This window comes from Rhopalosiphum maidis, chromosome 2 (genome assembly GCF_003676215.2).
Source record: "Rhopalosiphum maidis isolate BTI-1 chromosome 2, ASM367621v3, whole genome shotgun sequence".
In the NCBI taxonomy this organism is placed as follows: domain Eukaryota; kingdom Metazoa; phylum Arthropoda; class Insecta; order Hemiptera; family Aphididae; genus Rhopalosiphum; species Rhopalosiphum maidis.
The window spans coordinates 42,289,908-42,311,339 of NC_040878.1; the positions used below are offsets into that span (position 1 = coordinate 42,289,908).

Consider the following 21,432-nt stretch of genomic DNA (forward strand, 5'->3'; position numbering starts at 1 on the left):
GATTAACATTTTGAATTTTATATATTAATAGATCATTTTTTTTATATACATAATTTATACTTTTAGATCAAAAGAATTAAACATAGTATTCGAGGTGATTATATTTTTATACTCGTACTTTTTATAAGTCTAAATTTTTGACACCTTCATAATTTTGTTTCATGATAAATTTTTTTTTTAAATTAACCCTATAGAAATGAAACTTTTTTTTGAATTGAGTTAGGTATTTATCATTGCTCCAAAATATGTAGTAATAAATAGTAATACTACACCAATATCCATCTACCCATTGGTAACAATATGATTGAAGTGTTCATCGCCTGTGTCTGTTTGTATATCCTATCTCGTTTATTTTTCATTAGTGAAACTTATTAGTGTTTATGTATGCTACACCTGCGTTAAACTATTTATTTGGAATTTATTTATCAAGTCAAAACTTTTTATAACTGTAATTAATATGCTATTGAAACATTTGTACAATATTTTTAATTTAGTTTAATTTTAAAAAAAAACTAAAAGAAAAATATTAGCTATTATACACATTACACATACAACTTTTATATTTTATTTATATATGAAATATTACAATAACTTATTGTTATAATACTTATAATTCAATTTTACTTTAATTTAAATTTAAAAAACTTAAGATATAATAATATACTTATATGATCTGGATATCTTCATAAATGCATTTTTTTTTTTTTTTTAAATAATAAATGGCTATAAAATGTAGTGTTTAATATTTTTAGATATCAGACAGTAATAAACTCGGCGTCGAGATAAATAAATAATTCGTATTCAGCAATATATTTCAGGGTATAATTATTATTAAGTGTTTGCAAATCGTAAAAGTTGTAAATAATGTAAATAAAGTACTCGATTTTGAAAAGACAAAATGAGTGGAGAGGAGAAGAGTTTTACAACTTGAATTTTATTTATATTATTTAATATTTATTTATTTATACACACAATAAAGGTAATATTATACTACCGTAATATCAAAATAATTTTTTTTTAAGTTTAATTTGACATATCAACTGTATATTATTCTATAAAGTAAAAAATGATTTATTAAGTGAAACTGTAAAATTAGTTGAATTTTAAATAAATAAAAATGTTTATGATAAACCTACGTATATATACAGTAATATTTTGTAATATCTGTTATACACTGCAATATGTACACCATCATTACAAAACTTACTTAAGTTCCTATAAGTATTTTAAATATACATATATACATATATATGTATATATAAGGTGAAATATTTAGTAGTTGGGTTGGCCGCTGGGGCGGTTGTATTTAAATTTGAAAGCCAAGATAAATCATCACATTTGGAAAATGATTCTGAACGGTACTCGGTTCACTATATATGTGTAGGACATATTTCAAACTTAAAACACTTATAAGAAAAAAAATGTTGGATATCGATTTTTATAAATTTTAAATTTAGAGTTTAAATTAAATAATAAAAATCTGATTAAAACTTCAAGTCTCTGTGTAAGTAATAATATACCAAACAATTAGTTATCCAATACTATATGGAAAACAAACTTCAAAAATATTTAATTTAAATTATATACGTACAGCGCTTGTGGATATGTTTAAACAAGAGAGTTCATTTTACTCGTTCATTTATCATAATATAATATATTATACTCCATTTATTGCAAAATGAAAAGAGGTCAATGTAGCTACGTCACAATCGATTTTGTATTTTTCACAATTGAGTACTTAAAATAATACGATATACTATAATAAGATACATATAAGATACAGACACTAAGCACTATTCTCGCTTCGTTTACTTCAGTGTAAGCTAGTATTGTACTAAATATTTTAAATTTGAAAGCGGTGATAAATTATTATATTCCAAAATTGATTCTAAGAGGATTTCAGCATATGCCATTTATTGTTATGTGAATTTTCGACTTTTAGATTCTGAGCCGAGCGGTTTATTCTAAAAAGTATTTTTTTTTTTTTTGTGTCTGTCAACAACTTTTCAAGCAATAAAAATGTTTTTATTTCGACTTAAAAAATTGTTTTATGTAGAAAACTTAATTTAGTAATTTATTTTTTTTTTTTTTGGGGGGGGGGAGATCAAAAGTAAGAAATTTTAAGTACTTTTAAAAATAATCAAATTTTTCGCAAAATCAGTTTTTCTTTTTATTGTAATTCAATAATAAATAACTGTAGAACCTTGAATGTTCATCGAATATTATTATATTATTATATAGTTTATTAGTATTTGCTGGATACGATATTATGTTCAAAATATTTTAGCTTTTGTTGTGTCATTTTTAAGTATTTGAAATGTTTAGTATTTATTTGATTACCTATACTCACTATAGGATTATCTATTACCTGAAAATTTTATTTTTTAATTTGCAAATATTCAAGGTTTTGATTAATTTTCTTAAAATTTAAATGCATATAAATAAATATGTACAAAAATAAATTTTAAAATTTAATACACAGCTCTTTATAAATTTTTGTAAAAATTAAAAAATATAAAATTAACACATTCGCATCATGTATTTAAATTTAAAAAAAAAGTAATCTTGAATATTTGCAAATTATAATTTATATATAAAAATAAATAAAATCATCAATTTTGACAATATATTAAAAATATAATACTAGATACAAGATTCACGAGATTATTATTTCTTTAAACGTATACTCATAAACCTATATACTAACTATTTATCCCCTTACTGCTTTTGTTATTTGGTGATTTTTCAAAAAATATCAATCGTAGAAACTTGAAATAATCCACTGTAACTTAAATTAAAATTGTATTTTTTTCTTAAAGTCCTATTCATTTATAACTCTGCTAACCGTTTTATACATTTGTTTGCTTGTAAAAACAAACATCTTTATGAAAAGATATATATATTTTTATAAATAGATTTTAACAAAGTCGATTTGTCGTTTGAATTTATTTTTATAGGTTTATTTGCATTAATAATTTGTAGTTCCTTGTTCAGCACTAAAAAACAACATCACTATTAATTGAAATATTACATCATACTGTATTATATGAAACAATATAAGTAGTCATAAAAAATTGAAATTACGTTATAACCATTTAAAATTTGACGTTTTCGGCATTTTGAATTAAACCTAAAAAAGCGTGGTATATAAAATTGAAATATGGAACCATTTCATACTTATCAATTCAATTAATTTTAATAGGTGGTGTCAAACTGTCAACTATCGAGCCGAGGACACTATTCCTGTTTTGGTAAAAATAATCATCACGTTACTGAATATATGAAATAAATGTATAATATTTCTAAATAATTATCTTGTTTTTAAATAATTATTGATGTTGACGAAAAATCCAATATTGAAACGAAACCACTTCAAACCTACACTAAAAACAAGATAAATATCTATAAACTAGCAAACAAGTTAAAATTAAACAAATATGGGAAAATATACAAAATTAAATTCATTATTTAAATACTTCAGAGTGTAGAGAGCATGAAACAATTTTCATCTTACTCCGCATTAATTTACTCATAAAAAAAATATTAAATATGCATAAATATCCGCTTCTTGTTTATAAACATTATTATAGCCATCTATGAAAATGCACCCAGTAATGTACATAATTTGCCTATATGAATCCTTTTTTTAATACAAAATGTGAAATTTAATAGTATTATTAAACAAAATACTAATTTTAAAAATAATTAAAACACAAAGTTTTAATAATAAAATATCTCATGTGTTTTTGGAAAATTAAAACAAAGGAATAATAATATTACAAGTAACAGTCATTATTTATAAAAATATATATTAAGTATTTTTAAATAATCCAAATAATGCTCGGTATTGGTATCTAATTTATCAATAATCTGCTGTTTCTTCTTCGCTTAATAATTATATATGTTTATAAGTTACGTCACCTTAAAACCTATAAGACTTTACTAGTAGATTCATAGTATTTTTTTAAAAATTTTAAATATAATAACAAATTATTAAGATTTTTTTTTATTTAAAACAAAAAAATATGTAAAATAATGTAATACAATATGCAATTACTAATTATGATGATACATAGTCGTAAAAAGTATAAGTGGCGTAAGAAGAAACAATTTATTATAATTTCATTTAGTTATTAATTTATAAGTTTAATAAATCGTGATTCCAGTTTCGTTTTAGTCGACGAAAAGACGTCAGGAATGGAAAGAGAAGCCATATTTTGTATTTGCTTATTAATGTTGAAGATTAATTTGGAATGAAAACGTTTATAATGAAGTTCGGAAAAGTCGTAATTTGTAGATCTTTATTTATTATTATATTATAGGTTACCACTCAGCACCAGTAATACTGAGTGATATATTCTCAGAAGCTTAAATAGGACCTACGTGTATTTGTGAATACTTTTAATAATCTAATTATTTAATTAACTTTATAATGGATTATTTTATTCAAAAAAAAGTTAAAATTAAATTTAAAACAACATACCTATATATACGCCTATATTTTCCTATATTTCTTAATATTAATATGTTTTACAATTTTTTAATTTTTAAACTGAAATATTGGTTTTTATATTTTGAATAAACTAAATTTTACATACAAAAATTATATACGTATCGTTTGTCGGTCAAAACTTTTGTACAGATACAATTTATGATCAAAAAGTTGTTGTCAAACCCTTTTTGTTTACAACAAACATCTGAAAATATGAATTTTAAATTCAGTTGATGTCGCAATTCTTGGTGCTAGTTCAAAACTTTCTAAATATCACAAGGTATTTCTCGATATATTTTTTTAAACTTATTAAATATTTATGATATAAATATATTTGTATATATGTATATATTTTTAAAACATAAGACACCTAAAATAAATTCAAACATCATCTATAATAATTCTAAAATATGGATAGATATTGACATAAAAAAAACATTTTTTATTTGAATAACAGAACTAATTAATTAAAATGTCTTTGAAATTAAAAATACAATTAGCTATGCGAAGATAAGTATTTTATTGATTTAGAAATTATTTTTATGTTATTTAATATTCTCTGGCTGTTTTTACTCGCTACATTACGAAATAAATTCTATGAACTAAAAAACACATTGAATGGATTAAACTTTAAAAATTGTATTTTTAAAAGTCATTAAAATGTTTTATATAATGACTAAACTATACAATATACATATTGAATATCTTTCCACAATCCTTTAAGTAATATAGACATTTAATTTAAAATCAAACATTCTTCGCACTTTGGATAAAATATCAAGGCAGTTGTTAATGACACATAAAGACAAGTATTTTAAGTGTAGACAGCATATAAAAAGCTTGACGTTAGCTACTTCTATCGTAGACCATTGATTCGTTTTAAATAAGACCATAATGATGGTACTTCAAAATATCGTCGTTAAAACATCCAGGAAAAAATATTTAGGTTGGAATAACTGCAATAAATACTGTTGAAAAAATATTCCAATCAAAATTTAATATATATAAGCAAAAACATTTATAAGTCATATACGTATAATGTGTATTCTCATACTTATATGACAGCTTCAAAGATAATACATATTATAATAGAAAAATCTAGTGACTTATGATAAAATTGTTGATCACCAAATTTAATACCTCTAATCAAATATATTATATTTTTATCTATCCGTAAGCTTACCAATATGTACTCGTTTATCCAAAAAATAGGAAATGATTCAAGATTGATTTAATTTCTAAAAACTTCGTAACTTTTCTTAGAATCCAAAAATAAACACTGTTTACAGATACAATAAAAGTTTATTTGACTTTTTTACTGTTTTTTCTATTGATAATTTAATGTAATAATAAAAAATGTATAATATTATTTTTAATTTCACTATTATCTAAGAAGAAATTTTTATGGGATATTTAAGGAATAGTTTTCTTTAAAGGTATGTATGTTAATAATTATTGAATAAACAAAAAAGTTACAATTTTGAAATCACACTTGATTTAACATATTGTCTTGTTGGTTTAAAAACAATGCCATAATAGTTAAATTGTTAAGATCGCCTATATTTTTACACAAACTTTTGTGAAATTTAAAAGTAAGAATAAATATAAAAACCATGTGTATTTATTTAAAAATGTTATTTTTTTTTTTTATATTAGGTATTATAAATTTAAATACTCTAATAAAAGAATATAATGTATGTTTATAGATACCAATCCATAATATAAAATTAAAACATATTTAATATCTTTCTTATGTATATCTGTAAATTTGAAGTGATAATAATTTATCAATTTATTTATATACATATATATATATATATATTATAAACTAGAAACTCGATTGTTATTTTAATCACTCCTAAATGACAATTTTTTTTTTTTTTAGCTAGTGTATAAATATAATATATGTGATATAAATCCTATATATTTATTTCCATTAATATTAACAGTGAAACTATCAAAACTATGTAAAATGAACAATACATTTTTCAAAAAGATATATTCTAATAACTGTATAAAGAAACACTTCAAAAAAATATAATTTATAAGAATTTAATATTCAACCAAAAAAATATGAATATAATATATTATGTATGCATACAAATTCTATTAAGTATAAATAAATAACAATAATTAATTGTTCGTACAATTGTAAATTGTATTCGTAAATGAAAAAGATCAATTAAGGATATTACTGAAAATGGATTAATAAATAATTTAAAAACAGGTACTCTTCAAATAATATAAAATAAACATCAAAGAAATATTAATACTATAAATAAAATATTTTCATAGTTGTGAAGTAAATAAGATCACTGAAATAATTAAACACTATTTAAAGGTTTTAAAATTTCTTACGGTAAGTTTAACTTGTCCAGCCATATCAGATAAATTTAACCCTGATTTAGACATCGCTTCTAATTAAGTATTGTAGCTTGAATTCTATTTAAACCAGGTTAAATAGATCAATAAATAAGATTAACTTAAGTCCTTATCCTTATGGTAACTTCTGTCTTGACAATTAAATTTATAGTTTTCGATTTGAATAAGACTTTTGAAAGTCCAATGTAAATTAAATAAATATTGTAATTTTTAATTAATAGGTATAATTATATACCTATTAATTAAAAAAAAATATAATTTCATTAATATTATTTATGTATGTGTAAAAAACAAGGTATTTTTTTTTAAATAAATCATATGTATTTTTAATCCATTCATCCGACTAATCTATTATATAGAATATAGATGACATGCAAATACATTTTTCTAAATAATATTTAATTTTATACGTAAGCACGTTAAGAGTTACTGTACTATTTAATTTTATATCGTTATTGTTTCTAAAACTTATGCTATACGAAGAAGTTTTACGCCGTATATTTAATAAGAAAATAAAATTATTAATTATTCAAAAATATAATATTATGTTGATGCATTTTTAAACTAAGCTAAGCTATATAATATAATATATTGTACAATACTGTAAGAACAACTGTCTTCATGTAAAAAAATATGAATTATTCAATGAATAACATAATATAATTTATACTTATAGATAGTTAACGTATTTATTTACTAAAATGTAAATATATTTATATTTTAAAATAAAATTAATAGGTTGTAATATAAAAGTATAATTTCTTTAGCTAATAATAAAAAACTGTCTATTTATTTTTATAAATAATTTTTAAAATATTAATGGCTTTATTTCACAAAGCTCGACTTTACAAAAATGCCATAAAGTAAATACTATACTATAAAACGCATTAGCCTTTATTTATTTTATTTATAATAAGAAAACTATTTTTGAAAAACACTCATATAATATTTCTAATTAGTTAAAAATAAAGTTTTGATATAATTGTGTCATACTAATGACGACATAGCTTTTAAAAAAAAAAAACTTTTCACAAATATACAAATAACGCCATGAATCTTAATTATTAGTTGATCAGTTATATATCATTAATTATAATTTATTCTACTTAAGCATATATAATATAAAGCGCATTAAAAACTGTATACGTAACCATGGGAACAGATGTGGCCGATGAACTATCAAATGAATTTTAGATAATACTGATTTTTAATTTCCTAAAAAATAAGTAAAATCCATTTTCGGATTCATTAATGGCAATTGGAATAAGGAACGTTGATTAAATTATTTTTGTCCAGTTTCATCATTTAAATTAAAATAAGCTTACAACAGAATAAGTAGTTTCAAAAATGTAGTATGAAATCATTATGTTCAACTTTAATTTTTATACGTTAGATATATTTAATACATAATCATAATAATATTTGCTATTAAAATGTCAACTATTCAAATGTTTAAGTATAATTATTATACTTATTTAATATGTGTGTAATGAGTTAATTTAAATTTAAATTATAAAACTGGATAAAAATAATAAATTGGTTCTTATATAAAATCATAAATTATAATAATATATTAATATTAGTATATTATTTCGAGGATATTGCATTATATATTTCATTATCGACATATTCAGATGAATATCTATTAAATCATAATAGAGTATAATGACTAGTTTTATACTTAAATAATGCACGAGTCTTGCCAGTAACTGGTCTTAGATATCATTAAATAAATAGGGGATGATCACAATTTGTTAATACATGTCGTTTAATATTAATAAATATTTTATCTTAAGTGTTCTTGTTTTACTTTATAAAAAAACAATTATACAGTAATCTAACACTTAAATTAGTTCATAACCAGTAAAACAAAAAACGAAAATGTTAAAGTTAATACTATTAATAGAGAAGTACATAGTGTAGACGGAAGAAAACTGGTTAAGACGATTCATAGAATATTTCATATACCCTTAGCTAAGTAGAATAAATCAGTATAGTGGACATAGCGTGAAAGTGTGAAGTATAACAGATATTCTATTAAAAATATATAATATGATATTTCTATGAATTTTGAAATTTAAACGGGAAATCTTATTCATTTTCACAATACACCTGTATGAATGATCTGATTTAGCAAAACAATTAATACTTCTATATTTCTTTGCTGATAGTAGAATAAAGCAGTTGATTTATATATTCATTCATACCTACATATATGATATATATATATATATGCATACATAATATACATTACACATTTATAAATATATGAAATATTGTTTAACCCAAACCCAACCATTATTTTTCAGGAAAATTAAGAGAGTTACTAAAACATTTTAATGGTATCTACTCCATCTTGCATCGGCCTCCTCCCAATTTAACCACTGAATTTGATCTATGGTCATTATAAAAGTATCTAAATAAGATCCTAATATAAACATTATACACATCACACATGTTATGAATACTTAGTTTACAAGAGATTTATAATTGTGTAAAAATTTTATGGTTATAACTACGGGTTACCTCTTAAATTCGTTTCACAAAAAGCAAAAAAGATTGGAAAGATTTATTTATTTCAGTAAGGCTTAGGATGATTTGTTGGAGAGATTTAATCTTGTCCCAACTCAATTTAATACAATATGTGTACTTAGCCGGTGCTTAAAATTCGTTTTCTTAGAACTCAGTACTATAGTTTTTTCTCCTGTTGCAGAGTATGATATTAAAGCCATTAAACTATTGTTTATTTATTCATATAATAACAATGGTATATTTTATAATTTTTTTAATATGTTAATTAACTCATTCGTGTACTTGATTTATTATAAGTATGCATATTTAATTTAATTTTTTTTTTTTGTACATTGAAATCAATACTTTATGTTCGACGCTATGCTTATTTTACCTTAGAAATGTCATTGTACATTCCATAGCATCAAATTAATGCACGATTAAAATTTTTACAACGTTATATTTTTAACAAATGTGTGTACCTATGTATAATGTGTATCGATAATGAATAATAAAAAAAAAAATGTTTGTATTTGTTTACATTATTTTTAATGACCAATAATGAAAAATTGACTATAACCTGGCTGTTTTTATGATTATTTTTTGGAGTATTTATTTCTAACCAATCCTGTATAATACCACTGACGTATATACACGATGACTACCATTTATAACTCAATACATCTGACCATTTTTTTCCTTCGGCATTGTCTTTAGTGAATAAAAAAATTATATATTTTCCATCTTTCTTATTACTTATTGTTCCGAAGTTAATGTTAGGGGACATTCATCAAAGTCACACTCAGGGCGCATTTCTTCAGAACTGCCCTCAAGCTAATCCACAAGTTACAACTGATCTTGAACAATAAATTATTTTTCTACGCTTTACTTAGAAATTTTTTTTTCTGATTTCTGTAGTTTATTTTAATTAAAACGTATTTATTATGTTATAATGGAATATTTGAATTACAAATAGGTATAAACGTAAAACTAATATATTTTTGATAACTTAGTTTTTACGTAAAAATTCACCATTTGTTTACTAGGTATTATACATACGTGACAAAAAATTTACCTATATAATATAAAAACAACCACTAACATAATGTCTTAATTTATATAAAAAATATGTAATTAGTTTATTTTTAACTACAAATAAGTACTAAAACCCAATATTATGTCAACGGTTATCAAAGTCAGGTAGTGGAATACTTTAGGGTTCTGCGAGAATCATCTGAAGGCTTTGGAGAACATCAAAATTCAATATTTTTATTTAAAATTTATATTCCTATATTTTTTGAGGGGTTTTTTTTAACAGCTCCGTGAACAAAAAAGTTTGAGAATCACTGCTATAATATATTCCTACATTAAAAAAAGATTGTATGGAATATACAATAAATTTACAATTTATTAAATATAGCCAAATATATTATCCGTAATCAATCAATAATCATCTATTATGTATTATTTTATATTTATACATAATATCATCACACAGAATTATATTTTTATAAAGGCTATACCTACATAAATCCATAATACAAATACAAAGTAATTATTTTGCAACCCCTATCAATATTTTATTGATAACTTACTAGACAGTGCTTTTTATTTTAAAATATTGCTATTGTAAATTGAATTTTAAATTTTATCAAGATAAACTTCTATTTTAGTTTATATTATACTAAACATAGTTATAGGGTATTTTAGGATAAAACAATCAGATCATTGAATTTTTAATTATATGAACTATAATAAACTTACAAAATAATTTAAAATAACTGTTAATAAATTGATGTTATTTGATTTTTATATATTATATAATATATTATTATTATTTAAAATCAGTTATATGTCAAAGGGAAAACAAGTATAACTATAGTTTATCTTTAAAGGTTATTCTACTTAACATAATGAAAGGATAATCATAAAAACAGTAATGTGTTTTATATTTATACTTGGATAACTTTTAAAAAAATGCTATATACTTATATTAATTTAATTATTAATATATTTGTAATTACTAATTTATTATTATTTAAAAATGTTTTCTATTATAATAGTTACCTTCTATAACTTTTTTAAAATATAAACATATAATGGTCAATAAGAAAAGATAAAACAGTAAGTTATTATGTCTTGTACATAATCTAGCAAAATTAAATTCTTAACAAGTCTTTAATTTATTCATTACAAAATATAATTTCTTATAATTTTAAGCTTAAGTTTATTGCGATGGTTAAGTATGTTTATTCGGTTATAAGCGGTCACTTGCGCAAGCGCGTATTTTTACGTGTGTATGCGAATATGTGTGAATGTATATGTGTAAAGTTTTACACAATGGCATGTCTCTATTCTATAGCAAACATAATTTGATATTCAGAATAGCTTTCCTTCCAGATCAGGGTTACTGGTAAGGACCTCATATGGATAGACCTCTCGATATATCATTCGGTTCTACAAAACCCACTATTATTCGGTATTCATTCTTAAACCCAATCACTATATATCATCCAAACTGTTCAATATAATAGCTATCCAGAAAAATGTCCAGGACCATATGTCTGATACGTATAAATAATTTGAAAATACTTGTATTACATTTTAATTAGAAAGTTATTAAATCATTTACCAACATGGCGTTTTTTTTTTATGCGGTTTCCTTAAATTAGTAACATTAAACATTTTAAAAATCATACATAATGTGAATATATTAATTAAATTAATTCATTACAAGTAAACAATAAAATAGTATTAAAAATATTAGGTATATTTGTATAATAAATGTTTCTATTTAAATGAAAATTATTTATTTATATAATATAATTAATGAATATTATATTAATTCTTAGTGACATTAGCGTTGAAAATAATCGACGTACTCGTGCCAAGGTACGCGGACTTAAAGCAGTCAGTTATACTCGGATGCAATTTCGACGTAGGCCATGACATACTATACTCCGTTAAGTGGTACAAAGATGATCATGAATTTTACAGGTTTGTCCCAGAGAATCGACCAACTATCCAAGTTTTTCATCTTCCGGGTATTATATTGGATGTAAGTATTTTTTTTTTTTTAATTTAAAATCACTTACCTAGATAATAATACAAATATAGTACTATGCGTGTATATTTTAATATTTATTACGACATAAAATTCTAATAAAAAATTAATAATTGAAAAGAAACGTAATATTAAATTAAACCTACTTCAACAACTTTATTACTTACTTGATAAATGAAAATCAGATACTGTAGTGCTATGAAAAATTCAATAAAAATATATTCAAAAAGAAGAGAAAAATTAAAAATGTTTATTTTTTTCTATAAAAATAAATAAATCATTTATATGATTTAAAAATAAATTACTCCATTCAACTTTTACACGTATTTATTGATAAATATATTCATTGAAAATTAAGTAAACATATCATAATTTAATTCACTAAAAATCGATTTAATTTGGCTGTAAAATTAACTATACATTTTAACAATTATTTAAAAAAAAAAACGAAAATAATTTATTTTCAGAGACTAAAAAACGAAAAATTAAATTAATTCAATTTTAGATAAATATTAGTTAAGACACGCTGTTAGGCAAATAAAAAAGGGCTACAACATCTAAATTTAATTAACATGGATAATTTATTTAAATAAAAACTAGCATGAAGGAATTAATATGTAAAATTAATCCAATTCTACATATAACAAATGCAATGTAAATTATTTTAAAAACTGTGAAGATAATAATAATATATCATATTATTTTGATACAATACTATTATTGTTTAAATACATATAATTTTTGTTGTAATTAAAATTATTAATAAATATAAAAGTCATATCTCATAATTAATCACTGAAATTTAAAACATTTAAATTATTTCTATTTAAAGTAATATAATATGTTTAAATTTAAAAATCTATCACAAATTTAATAATATAAATATATATGGATATACATTAATCTAATAACAAAAAATGGTAAAACTGAAAAATACAATATCATCATCAATATTTATTCATCTGTTTATCGTGACATAAGTATCGGCTTAGATATTCTACAGTGAAAACTCTTAATAACGAATCTAAAGGGACCAAGAGATTTCTTTTGTTACAGAGAGTTTAAGGGTTTTAGAAACAACAAAATTTAAATTATTTATGTATGAAGGTATGTATTATTATTTATCAAACACATTATTATTTTTACATAACATGAGTATTTAATTGCATATTTATTATTTTATTAAATTATATTATAATTATTATATTAAATTATTGTATGTTTTATATTTTATACAATTATTTAAAATACTCTGTCATCTTTGTTTGAACTTGTTTACTCTGCCAATATTTTTTTTGTATTTTTCTTTGAATTTGTCCCTTGTTTTAGGATAACTTTAGATCATCTTCATAAAACAATGGATTAATTTTTCAAAAATTGTATTACGAAACATGAAATATTGTTTTATTATTGAGAGTGACTAATACGCGTTATAGATAATGAATTGATTAATAAGTTATAAATCAAACCAACCATTATAATGTAATATTTACGTTCAATAGAGTTTTTCGTTATAGCAAGTTTTGTTGTAAAAAGTTTAATTTTATTAATGAAATAAAGAAATATTTCAACAATTTACTTTACTTATTTCTTTTAAATTGCACCTTTTTATATTGAAGTAACCCTTATTTTATATTATTTGTAACGATGATATAAATTTTAGTAAACTAACAATATAGGTTTCAAACGTTTATCTTTTAACCAAGAAATTCGTAAATTCCTTTATTACCTTTTTTTCTATAAAGAGGATAAGGGGTTATTTTACGTTCGTTCATAAGCTGTAAATCCCGTACTTCCTTCTCAAAAACAAATGTTTTAGAACCTAACTACAAATGTAATACCATTTTATTTAGACACCTAACTTATTTATTATTAAATGTTGTTACCTAGTTATTAATTGATAATATATTGATATATAAATATATAATTTTAATGTATTAATACAAATGTGGAATTTTATTTAGAAACACTTACCAATGCTAGGTAGGTAAATGCAATAGGTATCTAATTAAGTGGACCTACGCACGCATATGTTGTTTCCATCTATACATACAACTTAGCAAATTTGCATTCATTAGTACCGATTTTGTGTTGTTAACTTTAATATTAGATTAAATTGTCCTATTATCAAAGTTAAAGTACGAATATACTTAAGTGTTGACTTTTTTCGGTATTTTATTTTTTGAGCAAAATACTAGTATTGCAGATATTACAATTTTAAAATGCACATATCTATTATTGAAGAAATATAACACTAAAGTACCTATTTTTAATAATAAAACAATTCATTCTAATATTAGAGCTAATAACACAAAATTGGTTCTACTGAAAGCAAATTTGCTATATTATATATTTTATTAGACAGAGAAAACGCATTAAATTATACCATCCTCTTTGCTCTTATTTCATTAATATGTGACTTACACAGTTATAATAATTACTACTATTCCTTTATAAATAACTAGTGGTTAATCAAAGTTTACTAAGATTCTGATAACACCTTGTAGTTAATAAATCAATTTTAATGATAATTTTTACAATTTTCCAACATTTAATAACAATGAACTTAGTTTTATTTTTTGTCTTCTAGAAATAGACATGAAACACAGAAAAAATAAACACACTGACAAAAATTGAGAACTACAAAATACTAAAAACTCTTTAACTTTGAATAAATATGAATTATAACATGAGTTATGATAAATCATCGTAAAGATGATTTTCAAAATATTTAGTATACACTAAGCGTTAAAAAAAGGTATGACTTAATGAGTTAAATTTAGAAATAAAATAATATTAAACACCTACTTGCAGATTAAAAAAAAATAATTTTAAAAATATATTTAAAGTACGTCCATTCAAAAAGTATATAAAATAAATTTCAATTACTTTAAATAGAAAACACTTGGAAACAAATACAAATATTTGTCATGTTTTGAAATACTTTTTTAATTTTATTTATATAATTCAATAAATATAAGAAAAAACTTAAAATAAATCAAATGTGTTATACTTTAATTATTTTAATAGCGTATTAAAAATAATATTAGTTGCTAATTTATCTGAGTCATGTATGATTCTATAAAATATCACGAGATTTGTATAGTGTATCAATTTTTAATATATCCAGACAATGAAATATACTACGTTCCATACAATGTACATAAATATGATTGATTTTTTTTTTTAATTTTTCAAACAGTATATAAAAAGTAAGTTTATATTTAAATAATATAATATTTTTTATTTTATAGTTTTTGTCTAATAAAATAATAATAGCTTCAGCCATAATAATATGAGATATTGAAAAATAAAATTATAAAGAAATAAAGAAATCTAGAAATTTAAACAATGACTTGGCAGCGTAAACTAAAATGAAATAAAATAATTATATTAAATACATATTATTAAATTAATTATCAAGCTCGACGTTTGCGACCAAAAATTTAAACTTCAATTACCCTGTGATAATTGTTTATGTTAGATAATCAAGTAATAAGTTATTTTATAAATACATTATTTAACTCAGGATCACAAATTAAGAGAGAAAAAATACGGTATTTTTGATAATCAAAATTATTGAATTATAAAATAAAATTTCCCAGAATAAAAATCCTCAGAAAAAAAACACAAATGAAAAACCAGAATAAAATTCTTGAAATAAACTATTACTCCCAACCATATGAAAATAACTGAATAAAAATGTTTTAAATGCTTACATTCTTTAAAATATTATTTATATATAATTAAAAAAATACATATGTAACTTAACTAAAATAATTTTAATAATTTTAAAGTATAATTATTCAATTCATTTTTTTAACATAATAATTATTCGAATATTTATTGGTTATTTTATTTTTCCAAAGATTAAACATATTATAAGTAGTTTTAAACAAGCAAATATTAAAAACAATAGTTAATTTTGTATTTTAAGGCACATGATTATAACTTTTTTTTTATTCTGTATAAATGCAAAAATATTATAAACAAAGTATCAAATATATAACTATAGAAGAAAGTATATAATAAACTATAATATTGTTATAATAATTTCGTAATAAATAATTACGACAGTAATAAATAATAGTAAATATTAAATAATGAAAACAAAAATTAAAATAAATAATTATAACAAACATAAATATACATATTACAGAACTTTTTAAATTAGATTTCAAAATAACTCTTTCTTCAAAAATGTCATCTGATAATTTGTTACATTTCATTATAATTAATATAAACTATGCTATTATTCATTAGAATTAGAGTAATGCTTGGAAATTAATCAAATAATTAAAATTTAAAATTATTGAAATTGTTTTAATATACATTATCAAAGGTACACCGTACACTCAATAACATTTTAAGCTCTTAAATTATAATTAAAATATTAGCGAGCGTAATATTTTATTTCAGAGAGGGTTTTTTTTGAGGTTCTTCATTGTGGTTTTTTCAAAGTTCTTCGTCGGGTTTTTTCCCCTAGCGATTTTTATTCCGTTTACCAAATTATTCAAGGTGTTTTTTATTATTTTTACGAAATAAGCTATTTTACTGTTGAAATGTTTGTATTCGACCATTTTTTCGTGGAAATGTTTAGTATATAGCCATATTACAGAGTTTTTTATACCTTATATTTATTTATACAGTTAATAATTATAATAAACAAATATAATTTTAACAGCAAAATAACTGTTTATTTTTATTATAATAACAGTATTAAATAATTACTAAATTATATACTATACAGTTTATACTACGAAAATGAATATAAAGGTTAAATTGTTTTATTATTTGAATTCATATAAAAATAATAAAATGTTGATGAAGTTATATTTTAAAATAAAAACAATATTATTATTAAAAAAATACATTTTTTTTAATTCGTAAGTATAAAATAAGTTTAATTTTAATTAGATTCCAAAAGAAACATAATAAAAACATACGCTTGTTTAGTAATAAAAATATATTACATTTTTAAGAGATTTTTTTATACCTAGTACCTACTATTTTTAATTGTACTTATATTTTGCACTTTTACTTTATTGAGAAACTCGAAAATAAAATCTAAAAACGTTTTCTTTAAGTTACTTATGTAGACTATCATTGGAAAAAAGACATCACTTGGAATTTATATGTCTTTAATCAGTAAAAAACCATTTAATAGTTAATACCAATAGTTTTTTCACTTTATTTTGAATCTAAAATATATTAATGGTACAACATTTCATTAATATAGTTGACTTAAACCATAAGTCAAATTAAACATTTTCATTTTCTTTTTTTTTTCTTTTTGCTAATTAAAATATAGTACCTATACATTTTTATTTGTATGTATTTCTTTAAAGCATAATAATATAACCGCACACCATTAGGTTTTCATCTTATGTATAATAAATAATAATAATTATTAATCATAGTATAATTAATATGTTTGTGTAGTTATCTCATTGTAACATGCGAAAAATCACACTAAGTAATCTCACATTACAAACTAGTGGTATGTACCGATGTGAAGTCTCAACAGATGGACCAAAATTTGAAATGGTTTTTAAGTCCGCAAACATGAATGTTTTAGGTAAATATTAAAATATTTCGATAAAATTGCGTTTATGTAAATATAAATATTTTTATCGCTATATATATATATATATATACTATTAAATACTTAATTAATAAAAAGTGAAAAAATTTTAATTCAACTATATAAATTATTGCATACGAAAAACGATTCTGAGTGGAGAAAGACCGTCAGCCTATATTACCAAGTATTAAATTAATATTATAGTAATTTAATTTACCATTAGTAATGCAATCGGCGTTCTACAGTATAAATAGGTAAAGACCTAAAAATAAATTAAATATTTAAAAAAAATTATTCTGTATAATAAAATATAATAGTTCATATTCTAAAGTCACTCCCCACAAATATTTTAAACTAGAAAAAAACAATTATAATTTGTTATTATTTGATTAAATATAAACTCCCACCAATATGTAAAAAAAATATGTTTAAATAAATCATTAATATAAAAAAAAAACAATTTTTTAATTCTTTGCGTTTCAATAAATACCTACTTTAAAACCTTTAAATTCAATTATCAATTATCAAAATTGGACATTTTATAAATTCTTAACTATGAAATTGCCATATGTAGGATCTTGTATCATATTTTTTTCATTTTTCACTGAGACTAAAAATATTTATCAATACTTTAAAAGAAAAAATCAAATAATGCTCCAAAAGGTTATGGCGGACACAAATATAAAAAACACACATTATTGTAAAACGAAAACATTAATCCATTTGCTCAGAATCAAAAATTGTATGCATTTTTAACTACAAAATAGCTTGCAAATTTTTATGATTTTTTCAAACTTCCAATTTCAATTTATTCACAAATAGTTATCATTGTTTTTTGTGCAATTATTATATTCTTAATTTTATTAATTAAGCAATTCTTTTATATATGCTATAATATAATAATTTTATTCTATTTATTTCATCACTTTTGGATTATTCTACGATTTATAAATTTTTATCGACGTTCGTGTAACTTAATTTTTTAGGAATTTTAAATTTGAATTTTGGGACGCAACAATTGGGGTTAATTAATATTTGAGTAAAAATAATAAAAAAACCATTAAATATGCGTGCACCAGTTTTACAGTAAAAAATAAGGAAATTTGCTGTTAAAAATGTTCATAAAAAATCCAAGTATATGCAGAATTATGTAAAATAAATTCACAGTATAATGTTTAATTGCTAAAATATTCAAAAATCTATGAGTTAAAATTTCGTATTTAAAATAGTTATATATAAAATAAAAATTCAAATTTAAAATTTAAAAAAATTTTTTTTGAAAATCTTAAATATTTTTTTCAAGTATAATTATCTAATGAATTTTAAATAATAATAAATCAATCGTTAATAGTGTGTGGTTTACCCAAAAGCACATTACTCGTAAGTAATAACTATAATATTATGTACATTATACGTAAAAAATAAAAAACTTTTACGGTAATTTTCATTTAGAAATTTATAATTTAAAAAAAACATGGTATGTATCATGACATTAAGTTTTTAACATTAAACATTTTGAAGTGAGTGTAAGATTTTATTTTATTTATTTTTCTTTTTAGTTAAACCGTATCTAAAATATAATTATTTACACGAGACTATAATATACACCAAGAAATCGATATATAAAAATGATTAATGTAATAATATTATGTTATTGACAGCATATCCAGAAGAGAACCCTTTGATAGAGGGTGTGCTTAATCGTTATGCGGTTGGCGATCTCTTGTCGGGAAATTGCACTTCCTCCAAATCTTATCCGCAACCATTGATGACATGGTATGTCAATGGTGTTCAGGTGAGTTCATGAATATTAGTAGAAAATTAATATCTTAAACTTATATTAAATTAATTTTAATCAACACGTCATATGACCGCCAAACTACAGTTCTTGAATAATTCAAAGTGTATTGTTAATTTATAAAACAAATAGTCGTAGTTAAACCATTATAGGTCCAAAAAGTATATAGAAATGTATTCTAAAAGATGTGAAAGTCTATAATACATGAAAGTTTATACATTTTTTTATTTATCACAGCTTTTATTGCAAACTTTGTATATCTTAACACTGGTTAATATATTACTTTGTATAAAAATAGTTTATTAATTTTTTTATTAAAAATACATGAATGAGTATTCACAATCTAATTTTTGTACAATAAGTAAATTTAATAAACTTTAATAAATAACAATATGAAATAGCATGAGAAAGGAGGTCCACTAATATGAAAAACCTCAGACTTTCGGGGAAGTTTCTAATTTATTTAATAAAAATAAGGATTTGAGAGATCCGCAACAATGTCTTTTTAATCAACGGGGGTGATTTTCGGGAATGAATTCACTGACTAAGGTAAATACTAGTGGTTTTTGTGTTTGTTTAATTTGCTATAACATTTTTTGTAATAGTTTTTACTGTTTTTAGCTATGGCAGAAACTGTTACGAATAATCACAATGTGTCAATTATTGTACCAAACAAATTTAGATGGGAGAGCAATTTTATTAGGGTGTAAAAATATTTTTATACTTATTGAGTTATAGCTATCATAAATAACGATTCATTATTGTACAACTTATATGATGATATTAATTCAAGTGATAAATTTGTATTATATAAATATAATAAATATATTTTATCGATTTACTATAATATAGAAGTCAGCACATAGGTAACAAAACGCATGTTGTATCTTATATGTAATACAAAGAGTAGTAAAATAATACCATTATTTATTTAACAAATAAAGCTTAAATTGTTTGTGGGTAGCTTCAATATTGAACCTTATGGATAAAATGCCACTAAATGAGTGGTTTAGAAGAAAATATTGGGTTAAATAGTTAGAGTGGAGATAAGAGGAATATTTTTAATTTAAAGAATGGGAAATTTTATCAAAGCTGGTCAAATGCTTGAGAAACGTATAAGATTACTCGTACTCTAAGGCAATAGTTCTTATTTTCAAATGCGAAAATTATTTTATTGACAATTCGGTGGTCCAGTGGACAAGAAGTGGTTTGCTCTAAAACTAGATTTTTTTGGTATTTTTGATAATGTTTTAAGACTTAAAAATGGGTCTGATTTTTTTAAGAATAAAAATAATTATTAATTAATTATTTAAAAAAAAATGACAACAATTAAGTTGGTGTACTGATAAATAAAGTACCTGTAGCTATAGGCTTAGGCTTAAAACTATACTTTTATCAATTATACATATTGTTAGCAATAAAAATGTATCATACAATTGAAATATAAGCACTCTCTGCTTATGGCTTATAATATTATAAACAGAGAATACTAGTAAAATGCATTATAATTGATTGTAAATATGTAAAAATCAGTTAAATATTTTAATTTATTTTATACAGTTTTATAAAATAAAATACATTAAATTAACTGTACATATTCG

The 21,432-nt window shown here is 21.7% G+C and overlaps 1 protein-coding gene across 1 annotated transcript in view; it reads left to right on the plus strand.

The window, feature by feature from the left end:
* The window catches only part of LOC113554455, a 42,848-nt gene that overhangs the window by 15,284 nt on the left and 6,132 nt on the right, over positions 1-21,432 (plus strand). The window contains exons 2-4 of the mRNA XM_026958324.1: positions 12,238-12,443; positions 17,892-18,027; positions 19,695-19,828. Of these exons, the coding sequence (XP_026814125.1) occupies positions 12,238-12,443; positions 17,892-18,027; positions 19,695-19,828 (476 nt within the window). The remainder of the gene's footprint in view (positions 1-12,237; positions 12,444-17,891; positions 18,028-19,694; positions 19,829-21,432) is intronic.